This window comes from Indicator indicator, chromosome 19 (genome assembly GCF_027791375.1).
Source record: "Indicator indicator isolate 239-I01 chromosome 19, UM_Iind_1.1, whole genome shotgun sequence".
Taxonomy (NCBI): Eukaryota; Metazoa; Chordata; class Aves; order Piciformes; family Indicatoridae; genus Indicator; species Indicator indicator.
The window spans coordinates 19,029,629-19,049,397 of NC_072028.1; the positions used below are offsets into that span (position 1 = coordinate 19,029,629).

A 19,769-nucleotide genomic window follows, 5' to 3' on the forward strand; every position below is an offset into this window, starting at 1 on the left:
CCTTACCCTGGCCACAGCAGGACCATGCTTTTGAGAGAAATAACCATGTAGTTTCATAAAGTTGTCCTCTTTTCTCAAGCTCTTGTAATCTTGTTTCTTTTTTTCCCCCGTTTTTCTTTCTTTTTTCCTTTTTCCTTTTTCCTTTTTTTCCCCTTTTCCTTTTTCCTTTTTTTCCCTTTTCCTTTTTTTTCCCTTTTCCTTTTTCCTTTTTTTCCCTTTTCCTTTTTCCTTTTTTTCCCTTTTCCTTTTTCCTTTTTTTTCCCTTTTCCTTTTTCCTTTTTCCTTCCCCTCTTTCCCTCTTTCCCTCTTTTTTTTCCCTCTAAGCTAAATGTTGAGTGTAGTGAGCTGAGACCAATACAAACCCTACCCTGACCTTCTGAGATGTTCATCTGGACCCTAGAGAAGAAAAAGCAGTGAGAGTGAGGCTAATGAGGAGCAGAGGGGGCTGTTTGGTGCCTGTTTCTGAGCTGTCCAAGGAATCTGGATTTAACAGGCTGTTGCAGAGCCAGGGTGTACTGGAGTTGGTAGTGCTGGCCTCAGCTTTGGCTGGTTGATTGAAACTTCCCTGTATATCATCTCAGATTCACTTTTCATGATGTTTCGGCAAAGATTGATGATCAAGTTTGAAGACTTCCATGCTGGCAGTCCACTAGGAGTGGGTAGTTCCTGAATGTTTCAGCTAACACCTCTCCAGCCAGGACAGGGTGCAGAAGTACAGGCCCTGTCTTTCTAAATCTGTCCTCTGAGTTGCCCTCAATTAGAAGCAAAGAGTTTAATTTGGCAGAGGAGATCAACATGGTGCCAACATCTTCCCTTCCTGCTCTGCCAGTGAAATAACACCCAACTGGAATATGAGCCAGCCATGTGCACTCATGGCCCAGAAGATGACTGTGTCCTGGGTTGCATCCCCATCAGTGTCAGCAGCAGGGGGAGGGAGGGGATTCTGCCCCTCTGCTCCACTGTGCTGAGATCCCACCTCCAGTACTGGGTCCAGCTCTGGAGACCTCAGCACAGGAGATATATGGACCTGTTGGAGTGCAGCTGAGGGGAGATGTTAGTGCTCCCTAAAACCATGTGAAAGGAAGTTGTAGTGAGGTGTGGGTGGGTCTCTTCTCCCTAATATCAAGTGATTGGATGAGAGGAGACAGCCAGGGGAGGTTCAGGCTGGATATTAGGACAAATTTCTTTCCTGCCAGAGTGGTCAGGCATTGGAACAGGCTGCCCAGGAAGGTGGTGGAGTCACTGCCCCTGGAGGTGTTCAAAAAACATGTAGACATGGCACTCTGGGGCATAGTTTATTGGCCATGGTGGTGTTGGTTGACAGTTGGACTTGGATGATTTTAGAGGTCTTTCCCAACCAAAACAATCAAATGATTCTCTGGGAGCTGCCTTGGTTCTTCATCTCTGCCCATCACACTGAGCTTTCTACCTTTCCAGTGTGATGCAGTTGGAGAAGAACTATAGCCTGGCAGGGGTAAGAGCCTTGCAGCAGCCTGAAATCATGCATAGCTTTTGATGCATTTGTGGGGAATTGCAGGAAAGTCTCTCAGCTAAACCCTCTCCTCTGCTTTGATGATGGCACAGCTCAGCAGCAGAATTAAGTACCTCCCTGTGATTCCCAGGCCACCTCTGCTGTGCATACAGAGAAATGCTTAACCTTGCAGGGGGTTGTGACTAGCACTGTGGTTTGGTGTTGCATAGAAATGAGCTCTTTGTTGCATAAGAAAATAGCAGCTCTGTTATTTAATATTTTAATATACCTATCCAAATAGATTTTTTCCCTCCCACTGTTAATTTTCACATATTTTTCCTGTTTTTTTTCCCCCCATGCAGAATAGTTGTTTTTAGGGCACTGCAGGAGGCAAGTTTTCTTCTGTTTTAACAAGGTCTCCTTGGGGGGATTTTACCTTAAATAGCAGGAGGAAGTTTTAAAGTCAGGATTAACAGGTCTGGGATCCCTGGAGCACTGAGTGTTCCCATACTACTGGCAAGCTGTGCTGTCTTTGTGCTTTATTTCCCTTTTAGATCAAATGTTTAGAGAGGCTCATGTGCTTTGACCAGGGGTTTGGTGATGGACAGCTTGCTAGTGGTTTTGAAACAGAGCATTTCAGAAGGGTGACTGAACAAGGCTGCCTGAGTCATGAACAGTAATTTTGGGGCTCATGTGGCAGGAATCAAAGGTTGATGATGTAGTAGCCACTTCTCTCCATACAATCTTCTCTGAAGCAGGAATCCTGGTTTTGTATGACTGCATCCACCACCCTGGTTCAAAAAGGAAAAGAAGATAAGTGTGGGGAGAGAAGATGCTGAAGGCACATTAATGGAGAAGGAACTCAGCTGGAGCTGAGTAACTCTGGAGACAGAAAGGCAGATGTTGGAATACATGGAGCATCAGAGACTTTGGGATAGAGAATTGGGTCCTTTAGGGTCAAGAGGCTACAAGCTCTGCCCAGGAGTGTGCTGCTCCAGAGCGGTGCTGCTCCAGAGCGGTGCTGCTCCAGAGTGGTGCTGCTCCTGCTTGCTGGGGAAATGGTTTGAGTGGGCAAATCAATCGAAGGTGCTAAAAAGCTGTGCTTGTTCAAAGTCAGCCAACCATTTAATAGCACACAACAGAAAGGAGACAGGCTGAGGTCAGTTAAGATGAAAAATAACTGAGAGGCAGCAGCAGTTGTGTGTCTGGAGCTAAGCTTGGGGCTGCTGGTGGCTGCAACAGCTTGGAAACTGACATCTCCTCTGTGGCTGGTGAGGAGAGTGAGAGAAGGGGTGCCCACAATCTCTTTATATTGAGGTATTTATTCTAGGCAATCTATTTATGGCATTGATTGTAGAGGAGCCCTGTGGTCTCTTGTATTCTACCTTGCTGATTAGTAAATGCCCTTGGTGTGTGTCCAGCTGGGCTGTCTTCCTTCTGACCCTCAAACTGCAAGCTATGGTTTCTTTTCCTGAATGTTTTCCAACCAGTGTGCCCTGAGCCAGACCAGCATGTTCCTGTACAAAGTGTCTTGGGGTCCCAGTCACCTGTGGGTTTTGTTAACCATGAAGAGAGGCAGCATATGGAAGGGCTGACTTGGTTTTTTCCCCTTGTGCCACCACAAACGTTCACAAATGGACAGAAACCAACTGTTGACATCCATTTTTGTTTGAAGCTGCAAGAAAAGAAATCTAATTAGCAAGAGGAAACCTGAAGCAGGTTACCTCCTGTTTTCTGTAGGATAAATTGTGGATTGAGAAAGCTGTGTGGACTACTGGCATCTCTGTCTGAATCCTCTTCTAACTCCCTGGGTAATTTTTGGTTGCTTTGTTCAATTGCATTGAACCTGCCCAGGTTGTTTGCACCCTGGGGAAGTCTGATCCCCACAGGTTTTTTTGGAAGTCATCCCTAAATAGCTGTGTTGAAACATCCAAAAATCAATATATTGTGTGAATGCAAAAAACCCCACCCCTGTTTAAATCAGCTCATTACAGCAGGGTGAGAATGATTTGGGAATTGGGGTGGAGGGGTGGGGGTGGGGGGGAAGTAGAGTCTTCATAAAAGACTAGGAGAAAATGTGCTTCATCACTCCTGCCTGTCTCCCTGCCTATCAGAGTCCAGGTGGGTGGGTAATTTTCAGCTGGTTGCAGAGGAGCTGCAGATGACTTTGGGAGTGGATCCTGAAATGTAGCTAGTAGAAGGGTTGTGCAGTGCTGTGCAAGGTGCAAGGCACATGGCCCATGAGCTTCACAGGAGACTGTCAGCTCAGCAAGCTTGATTTGGGGTCCTCCAGCAGCCTTCCCAAAGCCACAGTTCTAAATGATGGAGATGAAGACATTCATCCTGTCCTGATAGACATTTAGGTAAACATAAAGGATCCAGAAGTCCCCAGATTGAATTCTGAAAAATCCCAGAATCCCAGCATGGTGAGGGTTGGAAGGGACCTCTGGAAATCATCCAGTCCAACACCCCTGCTAAAGCAGGGCACCCACAGCAGCTTACCCAGGATCACAATGGCCAGGGAGGGTTGGAATCTTTCCAGAGAGGGAGACTCCACAACCTCTCTGGGCAGCCTGCTCCAGGGCTCCAGCACCTTCACAAGAAAGAATTTTTTTCCTCATGTTCAGGTGGAACCTTCTGTGTTCCAGTTTGTGCCTTTTGCTCCTTGTGATATCACTGGGCACTGCTGAAAAGCATCTGGTGCCATCCTCTTGGCCCCCACCCTTTAGATGTTGACAAGCAGTGGAAATGCCTTTCTCCAGCCTAACCAGCCTGTTGGTTTCCTTATCCTCTCCCCTGTTCACTGTGACTTCCTCTGGCAGCCCTTTCTGGGGGTGCAGTTCCTGTCTCTAGCTGGATCTATGTTACAGCTGGAGCCCTGGCACGGGGAAATGAGATGGAAAGTGATGGACTGGCTGTCCAGGACATCTTCAATGGTGCAGTTCCACTGCAGAAACCCCCAGATGGGTCCAGCTGCCTGAACTTGGAAAAAATCCAGCTTTTGGGGCAGGTTTTGCAGCTTAAAAACTCCATTACAAGGGGTGTTTCCATGGAGCAGTACATAAAGGGTGGCTCCCAGGAGGAGGGAGAATCCCTTTTTACATGGAGTCCCACAGCAAAGACAAGGGGTGATGGGGATAAGTTACTGCTGGGGAGGTTGTGAGTGGACTCCAGAAGAAAATTTTTCCCCATGAGAAGAGTCAGACCCTGGAATCCTCTCCCAGGGGAAGCAGTGGATTCCCCTACACTGGACACTTTTAAGACTCAGCTTGACAGGGTGCTGGGCCAGCTTATTTCAACTATGCTATTACCTAGAAAGTTTGGACCAGGTGGCCCTTGGGAGTCCTTTCCAACCTGGCATTCTGTGATTCTGTGTTTTGAGGTCTTGCATTTAATGAATCTGCATCTTTCAGACCCATCCCAGGTCAGACCTGTGGACCTGGAGTCAGTTTTTCCTAATAGCCCAGGGCTGAAAACTCAAGCCCATATTCAGCTTCATTCAAATGGATGAAGTTCCTTCTGCTGCCTTCTGAGGGGGCTGGATTAGGGAGTCCAGGTAGAAGCAAGTCCATCTTCTCCCTGCACAGAGACACCCCCAAGGAAGAAGGGAAAATGCAGTTGTCATTCACAGGCCACAATGAAATCCAATCTGCTTATCCATATCTCTGTTGGCACTTACAGACTAAGTGGGGCTTAAAGCATTTCAGAACTCCTAAAGCAATAAAAATAAGTAATGAAATATATTCTTAATATAGCTGGGAAATATACCAGCAGTCTCAGCCTGATGTAATTGAAAATGGATTTAGCAAACTCAGGCTCAGAACAGGGACTTCATTTTATAGATGCTTTAAGCTCTTTGTATCACTGAGTGAATTTCCCAAAGCTCACCCATCAGATTTCCTATATTTTGGCTGATTTATGATCTGAGGTTGATTTTTTTTTTTTTCCCCCTTTTGCTCCCTAAGCCTGCCTGATTGTGCAGGTTAGAAGGTGTAAGAGCCACCTCTACACTCCTCAGGTTGCAAATGGAGAAGTAATAAAACCCCAGCTGGAGCTTTCTGATGTTCTCAGTTATATCCTTCTCTCTTCAGTTAGTTTTAACTTTGATAACTCTATTTGGCCAGTAATTTGCTTTGGTCTTTGTGATTGAATTATTTGCAAGAGCTAGAGTAAAATGAAGATTGCTGTCTGAGGGGGGAAATGATAGTGGAGTAGCTGTGACTTGATTATTTCTTCTCTCAACTGATCAGCACCAGTGTAGGCAATTTCTAGTTGGTGGCATTTGTCCTTGCTGCCAGCTTAGGTACTGGGTTTGTAGGGAGGAGGGTGAGGAAGTGAAGGAAGATTGTCTGCCTTCAGTGTGCTCATCCAGATGAAAGGCACAAAGTCTTCTCTAGATTTGAAAACTGATGAAACTTTGATAGTGTTCAGTGGGATTTGGTGTGGAATCTCAATTTTTCTGTTATCCTTCCTATCAAAAGTAGCTCCCCAGATGTGAATTTGGAGAATTTGTATCAGTGAAGCCCAGAAGCATTCAGCAAAAAGCAGGTTTCTTGCAGTCTTATCCATGGCTTGCTCTTCTGTGGCTGTCCTGATAAGGCTGCTCCTGAAGCACAGCATCTCCATCAGCTCTTATCAGAGAACACATCAGCAGGTGGACTTGGTGTCAGCAATGTTGTGGCCAATCCTCCTTGCCCAGGATTTTTTTGCCAGTTTAATTTTAACTGCCAACTCCCAGACCTGTCTGCTTCTCCTTATCACCCACACAACTTGAAGTCTTCCTTTCATGCTGAGCTCCAGCAGCCTGCAGCTTCCAGGCTGTTTCACAATTAGAGATAGGCAGCTGAAGCATTATCTCCTTCCTCTGGAAGGCATTCACATTGTGTGCTTGCAGACAGCTATTCCAGCTTGTATTAAACAATGATCAGCTTTAAGCTGGTTGGCACTTTATGGTGTTTGTCTGTTGGGAGGTGAAAGTCTCAGGCACAGTTTATTCAAATTCCTGCCAGTGGTCAACCCAAAGAATCACAGAATGCATTGAGTTGGAAGTGACCCTGAAAGATCATCTTGTCCAACACCCCTGCAGTCTGCAGGGATGTCTCCAACTAAATCAGGTTGCTCAGGGCCCCATCAAGTTTGGCCTTGAATCTCTCTAGGGATGGAGTCTCCACCACACCTCTGGGCAACCTGTTCCAGTATCTCAGCACCCTCATTGTAAAGAACTTTCTCCTCAAGCCCAACCTAAATCTGCCCTGCTCTAGTTTCAGACCATTGCTCCTCATCCTCTCACTATAAGCCCTTCTGAGCAGTCCTTCCCCAGCCTTCCTGTAAGTTCCCTTCAGAGATAGAAGATCTCCTTGGAGCTTTCTCTTCTCCAGGCTGAACAACCCCAACTCTTCCAGCCTGTCCTCATGGGAGAGGTGCTCCAGCCCTCCAATCATCTTCATGGCCCTCCTATGGACCCACTCCAGCAGGTCCATGTCCTTCTTGTGGCCCCAGAGCTGGACACAGCACTCCAGGTGAGGTCTCATCAGAACAGAGGAGAGATCCAGAATCCCTTCCATCTGCTGGCCATTCTTCTTTTGATGCAGCTCCAGGTGCCCATTGCTGGCCCATGTCCAGTGTCTCATCCACCAGTAGCCCCAAGTCCTTTTCTGCAGGGCTGCCCTTAACCTCATCACCCCCAGAAGCAGTTCTGTGGGATCTCCAAACAGTAAATCTGACATTAATTTTTCTATCACCTTCTCTCTCTTCTAGATTCTTTATCCATCCTCCATTGCTTTGGGCTAATGCCAGAAAACCAATTGGCATGTGTGCTCTTGGGTTTTAGTGCTCTGACCCATCATGGTACTTGGGACCTGTGACTCTGGGGGGGTTGCAAGGTAGGAACCAGAGCAGCGTTTTGGCACAGATTTTAAACACCAACATTTCAGAAGCTGCAGCAAAAATGCAGCCTGGCTCGTATTAAATAAAAACAAACCCCAAAAGTTCAAGCAAGAGTAAAATGAAAGACAAGTTATAGGACTTAAGGCACATAAAGGAAAAAGTTTTTTTTTTCTTTAAACTCAGAAAGATTTTTGTGCCTTTCAGAGGTGAGCAAACTCTAAATCTGGATTAAAATGCCCCTCTGAAAAACCCACTTGATTTTGCAGTTTCCCAGTGATTTTCTTGGGGATCAGAATGGATATTGGAAAGGAATTCTTTACAGTGAGGGTGGTGAGACACTGGAACAGATTGCCCAGGGAGGCTGTGGATACCCCTGTCCTGGAGATGTTCAAGGCCAGATTGGATGAGGCTTTGAGCAACCTGGGCTAGTGGAAGGTGTCTCTGCCCTTGGCAGGAGGGGTGGAACTGGATGATCTTTAAGGTCCCTTCCAACCCAAACCATTCTATGATTCCATGTTTCTATGAATTCTGCCAGCTCTCTCAGTGGAAGGACAATCTCAAGATGAATAAGAAGTGATGTAAGGTTTACGGGAGTTGTACCCCAGGTAAAGAACTGTTTAGACCTCATGGGATAGAAATGCCTTTATCCTTTTGATCTTGATGCTTGAAGATACATATTCATTGCCAGTCAGGATCAGGAGAAACTAAACCTTGATTTTAGCTAGGATCCTGCATAGATAGGAGTGCTGGGGGCAAGCTTCTCATCCAGTAGTGCAAAGGTGGAGGGAATGGTCGGGGCTCTTGCTCTGGGCACAAGTTGTTTTTTCTCCTTCAGCAAGAGTGATACCAGTAAGGCAGCCTCCTGGTGACACTGGTGGGATGCTTCAGGCCATAGGGACTTGGAGTGCAGATGCTTTAGTTTTCTATGATCAGCCAGCAAATCTGGGATCCATCCTCTGAGCTGTGCATTGGTATTCTGCACCCTGCCTGCTGCGAAGAGCTCAGGCTTTGGGGAAGGGACAGAGAAAAACAATACAGGCAGCTGGGCACTCTCTGTAGCCATTGTGGGGCTCTGACAATGGGGACCCTTTTCACCCAGTGCTGCTGCAGATTTTGTTCCTTGTTCTTTTCATAATTGCCAATTAAATGGGTATCTTAGACTCAATTTATCACTGGTCTAACTACTTCTGTTGGGAAAAGAAACTTGCATTGGGCAAAGCAAGTATGCTTGAGAAGCAGCAGACTTATTGAGCTTAGGGAAGAAATATTGACACATTATGGTAAGTTGGCTAATTTTGGCCTCTAGCATCATTTCCTGAAAGAGAGGCAACAGGGTTTGTAATTGATTTGATTAAATAATAAATGATACATTCTCCTGCTGCAAAGTAGGCAGCATTTCCAATCTGTGAGTCTTCTGTGGATATGAATGGAGAGACTCTAAGTAGTAGGTGACCAAGGACAGTCATTCCCACCAGGCACTGCTGCTTACCAGAGCACAGTTTCAGTGGTTTGAATGAAAAACTGGAGGTCAATTAAAGTTTCTTTAAAGTTTCTTTTTTCTTTTTTTTTTTTTTTCCTCTCTCCTGTTGCCTTATAGTTGAATTTCTTCATTGGATCTTTCTCCAGGCCTTCTTCATTTAAGGGCAATAAAGCTAGTGAGGGGTCTAGAGAACAAACATTATGTGGGAACTGGGGTTGTTTAGCCTGGATAAAAGGAAGCTGAGGGAAGACCTCATTGCTTTCTACAGCTCCCTGAAAGGAGGTTGGAGTGAGATGAGGGTCAGTCTCTTCTCCCTAGTATGAAGTGATTCCTCTAACAGCCTGAAATTGTGTCAGGGGAGGTTTAGGTTGGGTATTAGGACAATCATCTTTCCTGCAAGAGTGGTCAGGCATTGGCACAGGCTGCCCAGGGAGGTGGTGGAGTCACCTTCCCTGGAGGTGTTCAAGAAATGTGTGGATGCTGCACTTTGGGGCATGGTTTAATGGTCAAGGTGGTGTTTGGGTTGATGGTTGAACTCAAAGATCTTAGAAGTCTTTTCCAACCAAAACAATTCTATGATTCTTTGGTTCTTGATTCCAGGTGTGGTTTTAAAGATGTGTTGTCCACAGCATGCAGAGAAAGGCTGCAGATTTAAGAGTTGGCTTTAAGCCTCTATCACCTTGTCAGCCAAAGTTGTAAAGAACTCCTCCTTATATCCCCTTGTACATGAATTTGCTCATTTATTTCTCTCTTCTTCATTTAAGCAGGCTGTAGCAAACCTAGTGTTTAAATAATGCTGGGGATAATACAGAAAATAATAAGTATAATAAAGTTTATGGCCAGATTCAGGTAGTGATAGAACTAGGGGGAATGGAATAAAGCTGGAAGTGGGAAGATTCAGACTGGACATGAGGAAAAAGTTCTTCCCCATGAGAGTGGTGAGAGCCTGGAATGGGTTGTCCAGGGAGGTGGTGGAAGCCTCATCCCTGGAGATATTTAAGGCCAGGCTGGATGAGGCTCTGGCCAGCCTGATGTAGTGTGAGGTGTCCCTGCCCATGGCAGGGGGGTTGGAACTGGCTGCTCCTTGTGGTCTCTTCCAACCCTGACTGATTCTATGATTCTACGATTTTCAAACCTAGGTGTTCTTCAATCTGTGAGTTGGGAGCAGAGACACTGTCCCTTGAGCACTAACTCTCTGCAGGGATAGTTCATACAGTAAGGTCCAAAATGAGCTCCTAAATGAGCTGGACACTTCTGGTGTGAGCTGCTATCAAAAGAAACGCTCAAGGATGAGCTCACTGATGAAACCAGTGCAGGTTCATCTCTAGGTGCCCAGGAGAACGTGGTTAAACCTTTGCACACTGGAAGGTTTGTCAGAAGGCACCCAGCAAGCTGTACCCTGTATGGCCAGGCAGATGGATTCCATGCATCATCAGGTCCCTTCAGAAGCAAAGGCCTTTAAAGCATTAAGGTGACACAGTCCTTGTGTGCTGAAGCAGTTGACAACTGAAGCAAGATGTGTCTTGCTATGCTTGGTAGCTGCTATTTTGCATTCCTGTCCAGAGCTGGGAGGTGCACTGTGTTAGAGAAGGTTCAGTTGGATGGATATGATCAAAGATGCTCCTGGGTCTGTCATTAATTCCAGCCCAGAGTCTTTGCCTATTTAATTAGCAGCTTGCATCATCTGAACATACGGTGCACAACATGCTCCATAACTTCTTAAATGGAAGTCTGTTATAGGATGAAGCTTGCAGGCTTCTCCTTAGCCTTGAGTCATGCTCTGGGTTAATAGCTGAGTTAGTTGCTAATAGCCAGTGCATCCATAGCCAGGAGTGAGGAAGCTTCACCTGGCTTCAGTGCTGCCAGAGCTGCCAGGTCTCACACTGTCACTGGTGAGCTCTGCATTGTCTGAGAGCCAGCTGTGCAAAAGCACTTTGAGATAATTTTGGTCTGAGTCTTTAAATCTGAACATAACTCTTGATTTCCAGTGGCTGTGCCCTCGTTTTGCCCATTCCTTAATGACCACTGTGTTGCTGTTTGCAGATGATGGGAAGCTGTCCCTGGAGGAGTTCCAGGCCTTCTTTTCTGATGGGACACTCAATGAAGAAGAACTTGAGAAGCTGTTTCATACCATTGACTCGGACAACACCAAGTAAGTTCCTTGTGCTGACACTCCCCTGTTTACCAGAGCCTTTGGATTGTGCAGGTGCAGGGCTGCTGCAGAGCCAACACCACAGAAGTTGCAGGGATGCAACTGGCATTGCAAAACTTTGCAAAGTCTCCATTTTGCATGGTTTGTAGCTCATTGTGGTGGCCATTATGAATTCTTTTACCTTGGTGTTTTTTTCAGGCCATTTTCTTTAGTGCAACCTGATCTTTATGGCATCTGAAATGATGGTTCATTTTTACCTTGAGGGCATTTAAATGGCTCCTCAAACTTTCCATTTTGTCTAAAAGCTTCACTATTCTAGAAAAGGTAATGGTAGGACTCTTGGTAAGTGTAGTCCTACCCATCTATTTTCCATACAACAAACTGGAATGACCTATGGTCTTGTCTCCTTGTGATCTCTCTGTATTCCCTGCACTGGGACCACACCTGCTTTGCCTTCCACCCAAAATACCCTTCCAGTGCAATGATTGCTCTAGCACTTAATAGAATGAGCCCCCTTCTCTTCAAGGTGAGTGGACATTGAGTTGCTGGAGCATGTTCAGAGAAGGGCTACAACTCTGGGGAATGGTCTAGAGAGCAGGTCTTGTGAGGAGAGGCTGAGGGAACTGGGGTTGTTCAGTCTGGAGAAGAGGAGGCTGAGGGGAAGCCTCATTGCTCTCTACAGCTCCCTGACAGGAGGTTGCAGTGAGGTGGGGTTGGTCTCTTCTTCCTAGTATCAGGTGATAGAAGGAGAGGAGAGGAAATGGCCTGAAACTGTGCCAGGGAGGTTTAGACTGGATATTAGGAAAAAAATTCTTTCATGCAGGAGTGGTCAGGCGTTGGAACAGGCTGCCCAGGGAGGTGGTGGAGTCAGCTGGAGGTGTTCAAGAACTGTGTGGGTGTGGCACTTCAAAAAGTGGTTTAATGGCCAGGGTGGTGTAAAGTTGAAGGCTGGATTCAATGATCTTAGAGGTCTCCTCCAATCCAATCAGGATTATGATTCTGTGGTTCTAAGTTTGGTGGCAGGGAGGCCAGCCCAAGCCCTGCAGCCACTGTCTTACTGCTTTGCCTCTGCTCTGATCCCAGCAGCCTGCTGTGGCCATACTTCTGTCCACACAACCTAAGCAAGGGGATGGACCCATGAGCCACACTGCACTTCCCACAGTGCCAGGGAAAAGGAAGGGCTCTGGGCATGCTTTAGTTGGATGTTACATCAAAGTTGAAACTAAATATGACACCTGACCACTCTTGCTGAGAACTGAGCTTTTGCAGACTGTGCCAAGCTGTCAGATTAAGCTGACAAACTCATTAGCAGCTGATGCTTCCTTCCCCTCCACCTGCCTTGCCATCTATCCCTCAGCACCTCTTCTGCTTTTGCCTTTGATGGGTTCTGAGGTGGTTGTGAGCTCCAGGACAAGTGCCTGGCACCAGTGGGATTGGCATGAAGCCACGGGATCTGTGGGGTCCCATGGGACCCCTGCCTGCCAGCAGCTAGTGACAGCACTGGGCACCCTTACAAAGGACCTGGCCCACTGGTGGATTTTCTCTAAGAACAACATGCCTTCAGAAGCCTTATTAGTTTGGGCTGTTTGGAAATACAATCAAAAGCCAGCTTTGAGTCATTTTCCTGTGTGACTCTTAGCCCTCTGGAGAGGAAAAATCTGTCCAAAAAAAGCAGGTGAAAAAAGAATCCATTTTCAAATGAGAAAGCCTGCAGTAAGTGCTTAAAAAATTAATAGCCTTGTTAAACATGTTCAGCATGAGCCAGCAATGTGCCCTCATGGCCAAGAAAGCCAACACTGTCCTGGGGTGCATTAAGAATGGTGCAGCAGACAGGTCAAGGGAGGTTCTCCTCTCCCTCTACTCTGCCCTAGTGAGGTCACACCTGGAGTACTGGGTCCAGTGCTGGGCTCCCCAGTTCAAGAGAGACAGGGAACTACTGGAAAGGATACAGGGAAGGCTGCAGAGAAAATGAGGGGGCTGGAGCATCTCTATGAGGAGGAAAGGCTGAGAGCCCTGAGGGCTGTTTAGCCTGGAGAAGAGCAGCCCCAGAGGGGATCTGATCAGTGCTCAGCAAGAGCTAATGAGTATGAGGCAGGTAAGACGATAGGACCAGACTATTTTCAGTGTTGCCCAGTGACAGGACAAGGGGCAACAGGCACCAGCTTGAGCCCAGAAGGTTCTGCCTGAACATGAGTAGAAATTTATTTGCTGAGAAGGTGCTGGAGCCCTGAAGCAGGCTGCCCAGAGAGGTTGTGGAGTCTCCTTCTCTGGAGAGCTTCCAAACCTGCCTGTACATTTTGAGGGAGGGGAGGGATTTTTTAGGATATCAGGTAGTGATAGGACTAGGGGGAATGGAATGAAGCTGGAAGTGGGGAGATTCAGGCTGGACGTGAGGAAGAAGTTCTTCCCCATGAGAGTGGTGAGAGCCTGGAATGGGTTGTGCAGGGAGGTGGTTGAGGCCCCATCCCTGGAGGTGTTTAAGGCCAGGCTGGATGAGGCTCTGGCCAGGCTGCTGTAGTGTGAGGTGTCCCTGCCCATGGCAGGGGGGTTGGAACTGGCTGAGCCTTGTGGTCCCTTCCAACCCTGACTGAAATAAAAAATAAAATAAAATAAAGATCTTGGGTCACCTGCTGTGTGTGACCCTGCTTTAGCAGAGGGATTAGATCCCCTCTGATCTAGATGCTCTCCAGAGATCCCTTCCAATCCACAGCACTCTGATTTTGTAATTGTAAAGCTTTCTGGCAGCAGGTAGATCTATCTTGCCTGTGTGTGCAGTGCATGCTTTGCCACCCATTCAAAAGATCCCCTGGAAAGCAGTGATCACTTTGGAGTGCAGTGGCACCAAAGCAGAGGATTTAAACCTCAGCATCCCAGTAGAGGAGCTGCTGCTGAAGACATTTCTGAAAACAAAGGAAATGTGAGGTTTCTCCAAATCCCAGTGTTTCTAGTTCCCAAAGTTTATCCCAATATATGTCAAAGACCAGCTTGATATAGACTATTCACTGCATAATTAATCAGTCAAAGGAGCTTTAGTGATCCTGTAACTAAAATGGGCCTGGGAATGGCCCATCCCTTCTTATGGTTTGTTTTCAGTAGATGCTAAATGCTGCCCTGTCCTTGGTGGGTCTGCTCAGTGATGCTCCCAGATGGGCTCTCCATAGGCTTTGGGGCTTGTGTGCTCACCTGCCTCTGCACTGACAGAATTGATAGTGTTGCCTGAGCTTATCAGCTTTCATCTGGCCTTTGAAAGGATTCAGCCCCCTGGGGTGTGTGAGAGATGTTTCTTCTGGCCTTCTTGGAATGGGAAATGGGATTGCAGTTCATTCTTCCTTGGGGATTGTAGAGAATCAGCAGCTCTGAACCTTTGTAAGGGGTGCGCACAGAGAGAATCACGGAATTGTCAGGTCTGGAAGGACCTCAAGGATCATCTAGTTCCAAAATGTGCCACTTGTAAATGTCATGCAACTGTGCTGCTGGCAAGAGGGGTGTCACTGAGCAGATCCTAAGCGTGGCAAGAGCTCCCACAAATCAGTAATATTTTTCTTTTGCCAAGCTGACTTCACCCAGTCATCGATACACTTCAGGGACTGGAGCTTGCACAGAGCAGTGTAGCATCTGCTGTTCTTGGCTGGAAGGAAAAGCAAGGAGTTGGTCACCCTTCCAAGTTAAATCCTGGCATGGAATTGGCACTTGTTTATTGATTTGGAAAGCACAGGCAGCTACAGCAAATGTATCAAGTTGGGAGAAGAATATATTCCTCTTTTTCTTTTTTTTTCTTTTTTTTTTTTTTTTTCCCCTGCAAGAGTTTTCAGTCTCCAAAAAAGCTGTTTCAGAGCTGAACTCCTCACAGCGGAGTGAGTGATTTGCCTGGCTGTATTTTGGCATCTAATATGTTCCTACAGGTTGTGTTTCCTCTCTTCACTTTGCTCTGCCTTCAGTTCTCCACACAGTAGATTACTGGGTTGGGCAGGAAGGGTCTTTTCCAACCTGAATGTTTCTGTGATTCCATGATGCCTCCTGCTTCCTCCAGCACACTTGAGCTCCAGGGTGGCAATTTTGAGTGCTGCTGCCACCAAGCAAGAGGAGTGGAGTGGAGCTTTCAGTTTTTCCACTTTACAAGGAAACATAGGAAGAATATTAACTTTTTCTTCCCAAAAGGCTGTCTGAATGACAACTGTTTCCTATTTGATAGAAGTTTGTCTATTTTTAGGGCTGGTTTCTGGTAATCTTTTTTATCTCTGTGTTTTTCTCCTATTGCCCATTGTGTTTGTTTCTTGTACAGAACACAGTTTGCTGTGGAAGTTATGTTACAGCTAGAGTAGAAAAGGATGGAAATTGTGCTCCTGCTGATTATTAGTAATTGCTGTTACCAGCCAAATTACAAAATGTTGATTCAATTTCCTGGAGTATTTTTAGGAGCAGGGAACTGCCTTACTGGAGTAGATAAAATCAATGTCTGCACTGGTTTCTTGACTTGCTTGAGTTGTGAAAAGGGGAAAAGTGGGCTCAGGAGTGGGAAGACAAGGCTGGTTACATCTGCAGGAGCAGCTGTGTTGCTGGTGGTAGTGTGTGTGCTTCTTTCTCAGGCATCACAGTCCTGCAGGGAGACAGCTCCTTGCTAGCAAGCTGTGAGCAGGAGGATGCTGATCTGAAACGAGATAGCCTCGGGGCATTAATGAAGCTCCTTCATACAATGGTTTGGGTTGGAAGGGACCTTAAAGACCATCTAGTTCCTTCTTCATGACTACCTGGGAAGTGTCTCTAGGAGGTTCACGATGTGGGCTTGGGCTCCAAAGAGCCATCCTGGGGTTTTGTTACCAGGTAAGAGAAGTTGCCATCCACGGTGGGGTGCAAAGCCTGTGCTGTAAGTCCCAACTTATTTCATCCAGCAGCAGGAACATGCAAAATGTCTTACCTATTTCATTGGGTTTTGCATGCTTCAAAACCATGATCAAGTGGTGGTTTTCTCCCTGTTGCTCACACTGGCTGCCCTTCTGCTCTCCTCCCTGCTGAAGCAGGAGGCAGAAGCAAGATGTTGCTAGGTGGGTTTTCACTAGTGGTTTTAGCAGGGCTTTATGGGGAGCCACCTGAAGATTAATGGAGTGGTAATTAAATATTGCTGTTAATATCAGTGCTACTGGAATCATATTAATTGTGTGATATGGAGACACAGGTACTTAAATATACATTGATTTGGTTTAGTGGCAGAACAGGGCTTGAGAAAACATTGGGTTGATGGTCACCTGGGAAATTCTCTTCTATTTGCAGAGGTATCTACACCTTTTCTTGATTATTCTAATGCTATGCATTAATTTTGAAAGGAAAAAGTCATTGCAAATGGGAAATCAAACAAGTTTTAGGGTCACAAATGAGTGGATGAAACCCTTTCAAATGTGGCTGTGATACTGGATGAAACTTGCTTGGTTTGACAGACAGTCCCCATCTTCTTCCAGCTCCCTAAGAGTCACTCTGCATCCCCTCAGAAAGAAGGAAGGAGCACCTCTCAGTGCTTGTGACAGCAGCAGGAGGTCAGATATGGCTGTTGGCCAAACAAATTTAGTCCTGGCAGGAGATAAAAAAAAAAAAAAAAGAAAATTCTTTTCCATCTTGTACATTTTTCATAGCTGCAGAAGACAATCCTCTGGGGAGAGATCTGCTCACTGGAGTAAGACTTCTCCAACGAGCAGAACAGGTCCCTTCACAAGGAGCCCAGAACATGGCATTAGCATTCAGCTGCTCTGTCCTTTGTTATCTCTTCTCTAGGCTTAGAGCTATTCTTTTAATTGTTTCAGTTTTTCCTCCCCCCTCTCTCTAAATGAGCTCTTTTCTCTGGTGGCAGACACTAGGAAAGGTAGGAGCATGTGTGTAGGATGATGAACAGAAGTGGTATCTCTCCTCAGAAGCCCTTCACAGCTTCCCCAGGCTGTCACTTTTGCCAGAGGGCTGTGACAGATGGAGAACTGCAGATGATGAGGCTCTCCAGCCTGCACCCTGTTCAGCAGTGTGCCACCTCCTGCCCTCCCTGGCACTTACCTGAGGGGGCTGGGCCAGGGGGATGATGATGGGGAATGGAGGGGAAAATTGGTCCTGTACCACTGGATGCTGAACAATGTTTTTCTTGGAAACACGGAGCTACCTTCCTTTACAGCCTCCTCAGCTGCTCAGATACCAGAGAGAATTATTTGAGGTGACTTTGGGGTGCAGGGATGTAGAAGGTGCAGCCATGGCAGCTACTGATGTTCAGCCCCAGGGCTAGGGGAGGTATGGCAGCTCAGGACCACCCTTGAGGCAGGTAATGATGCTGATGAGCTTCTCTGCCTGCACTAATTAGTCCCACTGTGAAGCTGAGCATGTCAGCCTGGAGAGCACCATGCTGGCACAGTCTTGCTGCTTCCAGCTGTGGGTCCAGCTCCAGCCTTTCAGGAGCCCTGCAATGCCAGTGTGGGCAGGGTGGGAGCTCTGGGATTTTGCAGGGAGGTGGGGCACAGCTGGCCCTGTGCAGGGTGTTTAAACAGCTGCAATCCCAAGTGGAGCTGCTCATAAGGGCAAAGTGAAGCTTGCCTGAGGTGGGTCCCAGCCCTGGTCTGGCATGGTGGGACAGCTGCTCCTCAAAGCCCAGCTCCAAGCACCTCTTGCTTTATGTCGATGGAAGCAGAGCAAACAAGGAGGGACAAGACTCTGTGTCTCTGGCTGCTCACTGTGCAGGAGAAGCTCTTGACTGTGTTTGTGCTAATGAGGGATATGAAGCAAATGGACTCTGTAGGCTGAAGGAGTTTTCCACTGGTTATCAATACCTAGAGAGTGGGGGAAGAGGATGGCATCAGATGCTTTTGAGTGGTGTCTAATGATATCACAAGGGGCAACAGGCACAAACTGGTACACAGGAGGTTCTGTCTGGACAGGAGGAAAAAAATTCTCTGTTGTGAGGGTGCTGGAGCCCTGGAATAGGCTGCCCAGAGAGGTTGTAGAGTCTTCTTCTTTGGAGAGATTCCAAACCTGCCTGGCCATTGTGATCCTGGGCTAGCTGCTGCGGGTGCCCCTGCTTTAGCATTAGGGTTGGACTGGATGATCTCCAGAAGTCCCTTCCAACCCTTACCATTCCGAGTTTCTGTAATGGAATCCACTGCAGGCTCTGGCTCATGCTGCCCATGATTTTCTCCAGGCTCCTGCTGTCCAGTCCTCTCAAAGTTGAACAGATAGTACTTCCCCTTCCTGGCCAAGAAACAATGATGGTTAAGATCAAGTTTTTACTTTTCTTTTGTTTCTATTTTTTTCTCCTGTTTTTTTCTCTCCTTCTCTAATCTTGGCTATTTGCATTGCAAACCTGATCCGGTGAAGTGCCGGATCTGTCTGAGAGCTGAAGCCCACACAGTGGAGATAGATGTGCCCACAGTGGAGATGGATGTGCCCACAGTGGAGATGAATGTACCCACTGAAACCAACCTAATTTTTTGAACATTGAATGTTCTCAATTAGCTCTCCAGGAAACAAACTATGGAGGGTATAGTCAGCTGAGACGTTGATTAAATGATTCAAGAGATAGCTCTTGTCCCTTCATGAAAAGGACAAAACGATTGCACACAAATTATATGGCTAGCTTTCATTTCTGGCTCTTGAGAGCGTGGGCTTTTGGTGGATTTTGTTCTTTCTGTTTCTGTGGAAGATGTTTTGTGAGTCCTAGCTTAATCTTCTCTGTGCTGACACGTCTCTTAATGCTATCCTCTGCTCTACTTTTCATTTAAGTGAAGAAACGCTTGGTGCCAAAGCTGCTGTGTGCTGCTAGGGCTACAAAACATCTCAGGCTCAACAGAGGAAAGGCTGTTAAAAGCAAATCCTTCACTGGGAAGGTCATCAGCAGAAACACAAAGTTGGGAAAAACAGCACAGAAACTTGTTTGAAGGAACATTTGAGAACATTCTTCTATTTCTAATCGTATTCCCCAGGTGTTTTCCCAGGCAGGCTCCCTGGAGGGAGCCTGTTTAATCCTGGCAGCAAGGCAGATTGGAGCTAGGTGTTTGCTGAGGAGGACAAAGATCGGTGGGGGTGGGGAGAGCAGAGAGGAGAAGTATCACACTGGAGGATTTTCTAGCTGGAACTGAGTCTTATCTTCTTATTCTTCAGATTGTGCAAGGCCATTCTGCATCCTCAACATCGATCTAGGCTGGGGGATTAAGGCTCTGTGGAGAAGGACTTGGGGAGTGCTGGTGGATGGAAAGCTGGACATGAGCTGGCACCGTGCACTGCCAGCCCAGCCACGGCTGTGTCCTGGGCTGATCCCCAGCAGCCTGGGCAGCAGGGGCAGGGAGGGAATTCTGCCCCTCTGATGAGCTCTGCTGAGACCCCACCTGCAGTGCTGGGGCAGCTCTGGAGTGCTCAGAATGGGAGAGACAGGGACCTGTTGGAGCATGGCCAGAGAAGGCCACAGCAATGATGGAGGGCTGGAAGCTCTCTGCTGAGAGGCCAGGCTGAGAGAGTTGGGGTTGTTCAGCCTGGAGAAGAGAAGGCTCCAGGGAGAGTTTCTTGCAGCATTTCAGTACTTAAAAGGGCTTCTGAGAAAGCTGGGGACAGAAGTTTTAGCAGGACTTGCTGCAAGAGGACAAGGTGTGATGGTTTAAACTGAAAGGCAGATTCAATGGGGAGGGACTTTTTAGGATATCAGGTAGTGTTAGGACTAGGGGGAATGGAATGAAGTTGGAAGTGGGGAGATTCAGGCTGGATGTGAGGAAGAAGTTCTTCCCCATGAGAGTGGTGAGAGCCTGGAATGGGTTGTCCAGGGAGGT

The 19,769-nt window shown here is 47.0% G+C and overlaps 1 protein-coding gene across 1 annotated transcript in view; it reads left to right on the forward strand.

The window, feature by feature from the left end:
- NECAB2 (N-terminal EF-hand calcium binding protein 2) overlaps positions 1-19,769 on the forward strand; it is a 92,379-nt gene that overhangs the window by 32,189 nt on the left and 40,421 nt on the right. Inside the window, exon 3 of the mRNA XM_054389681.1 lies at positions 10,881-10,989. Coding sequence (XP_054245656.1) covers positions 10,881-10,989 — 109 coding nt within the window. The remainder of the gene's footprint in view (positions 1-10,880; positions 10,990-19,769) is intronic.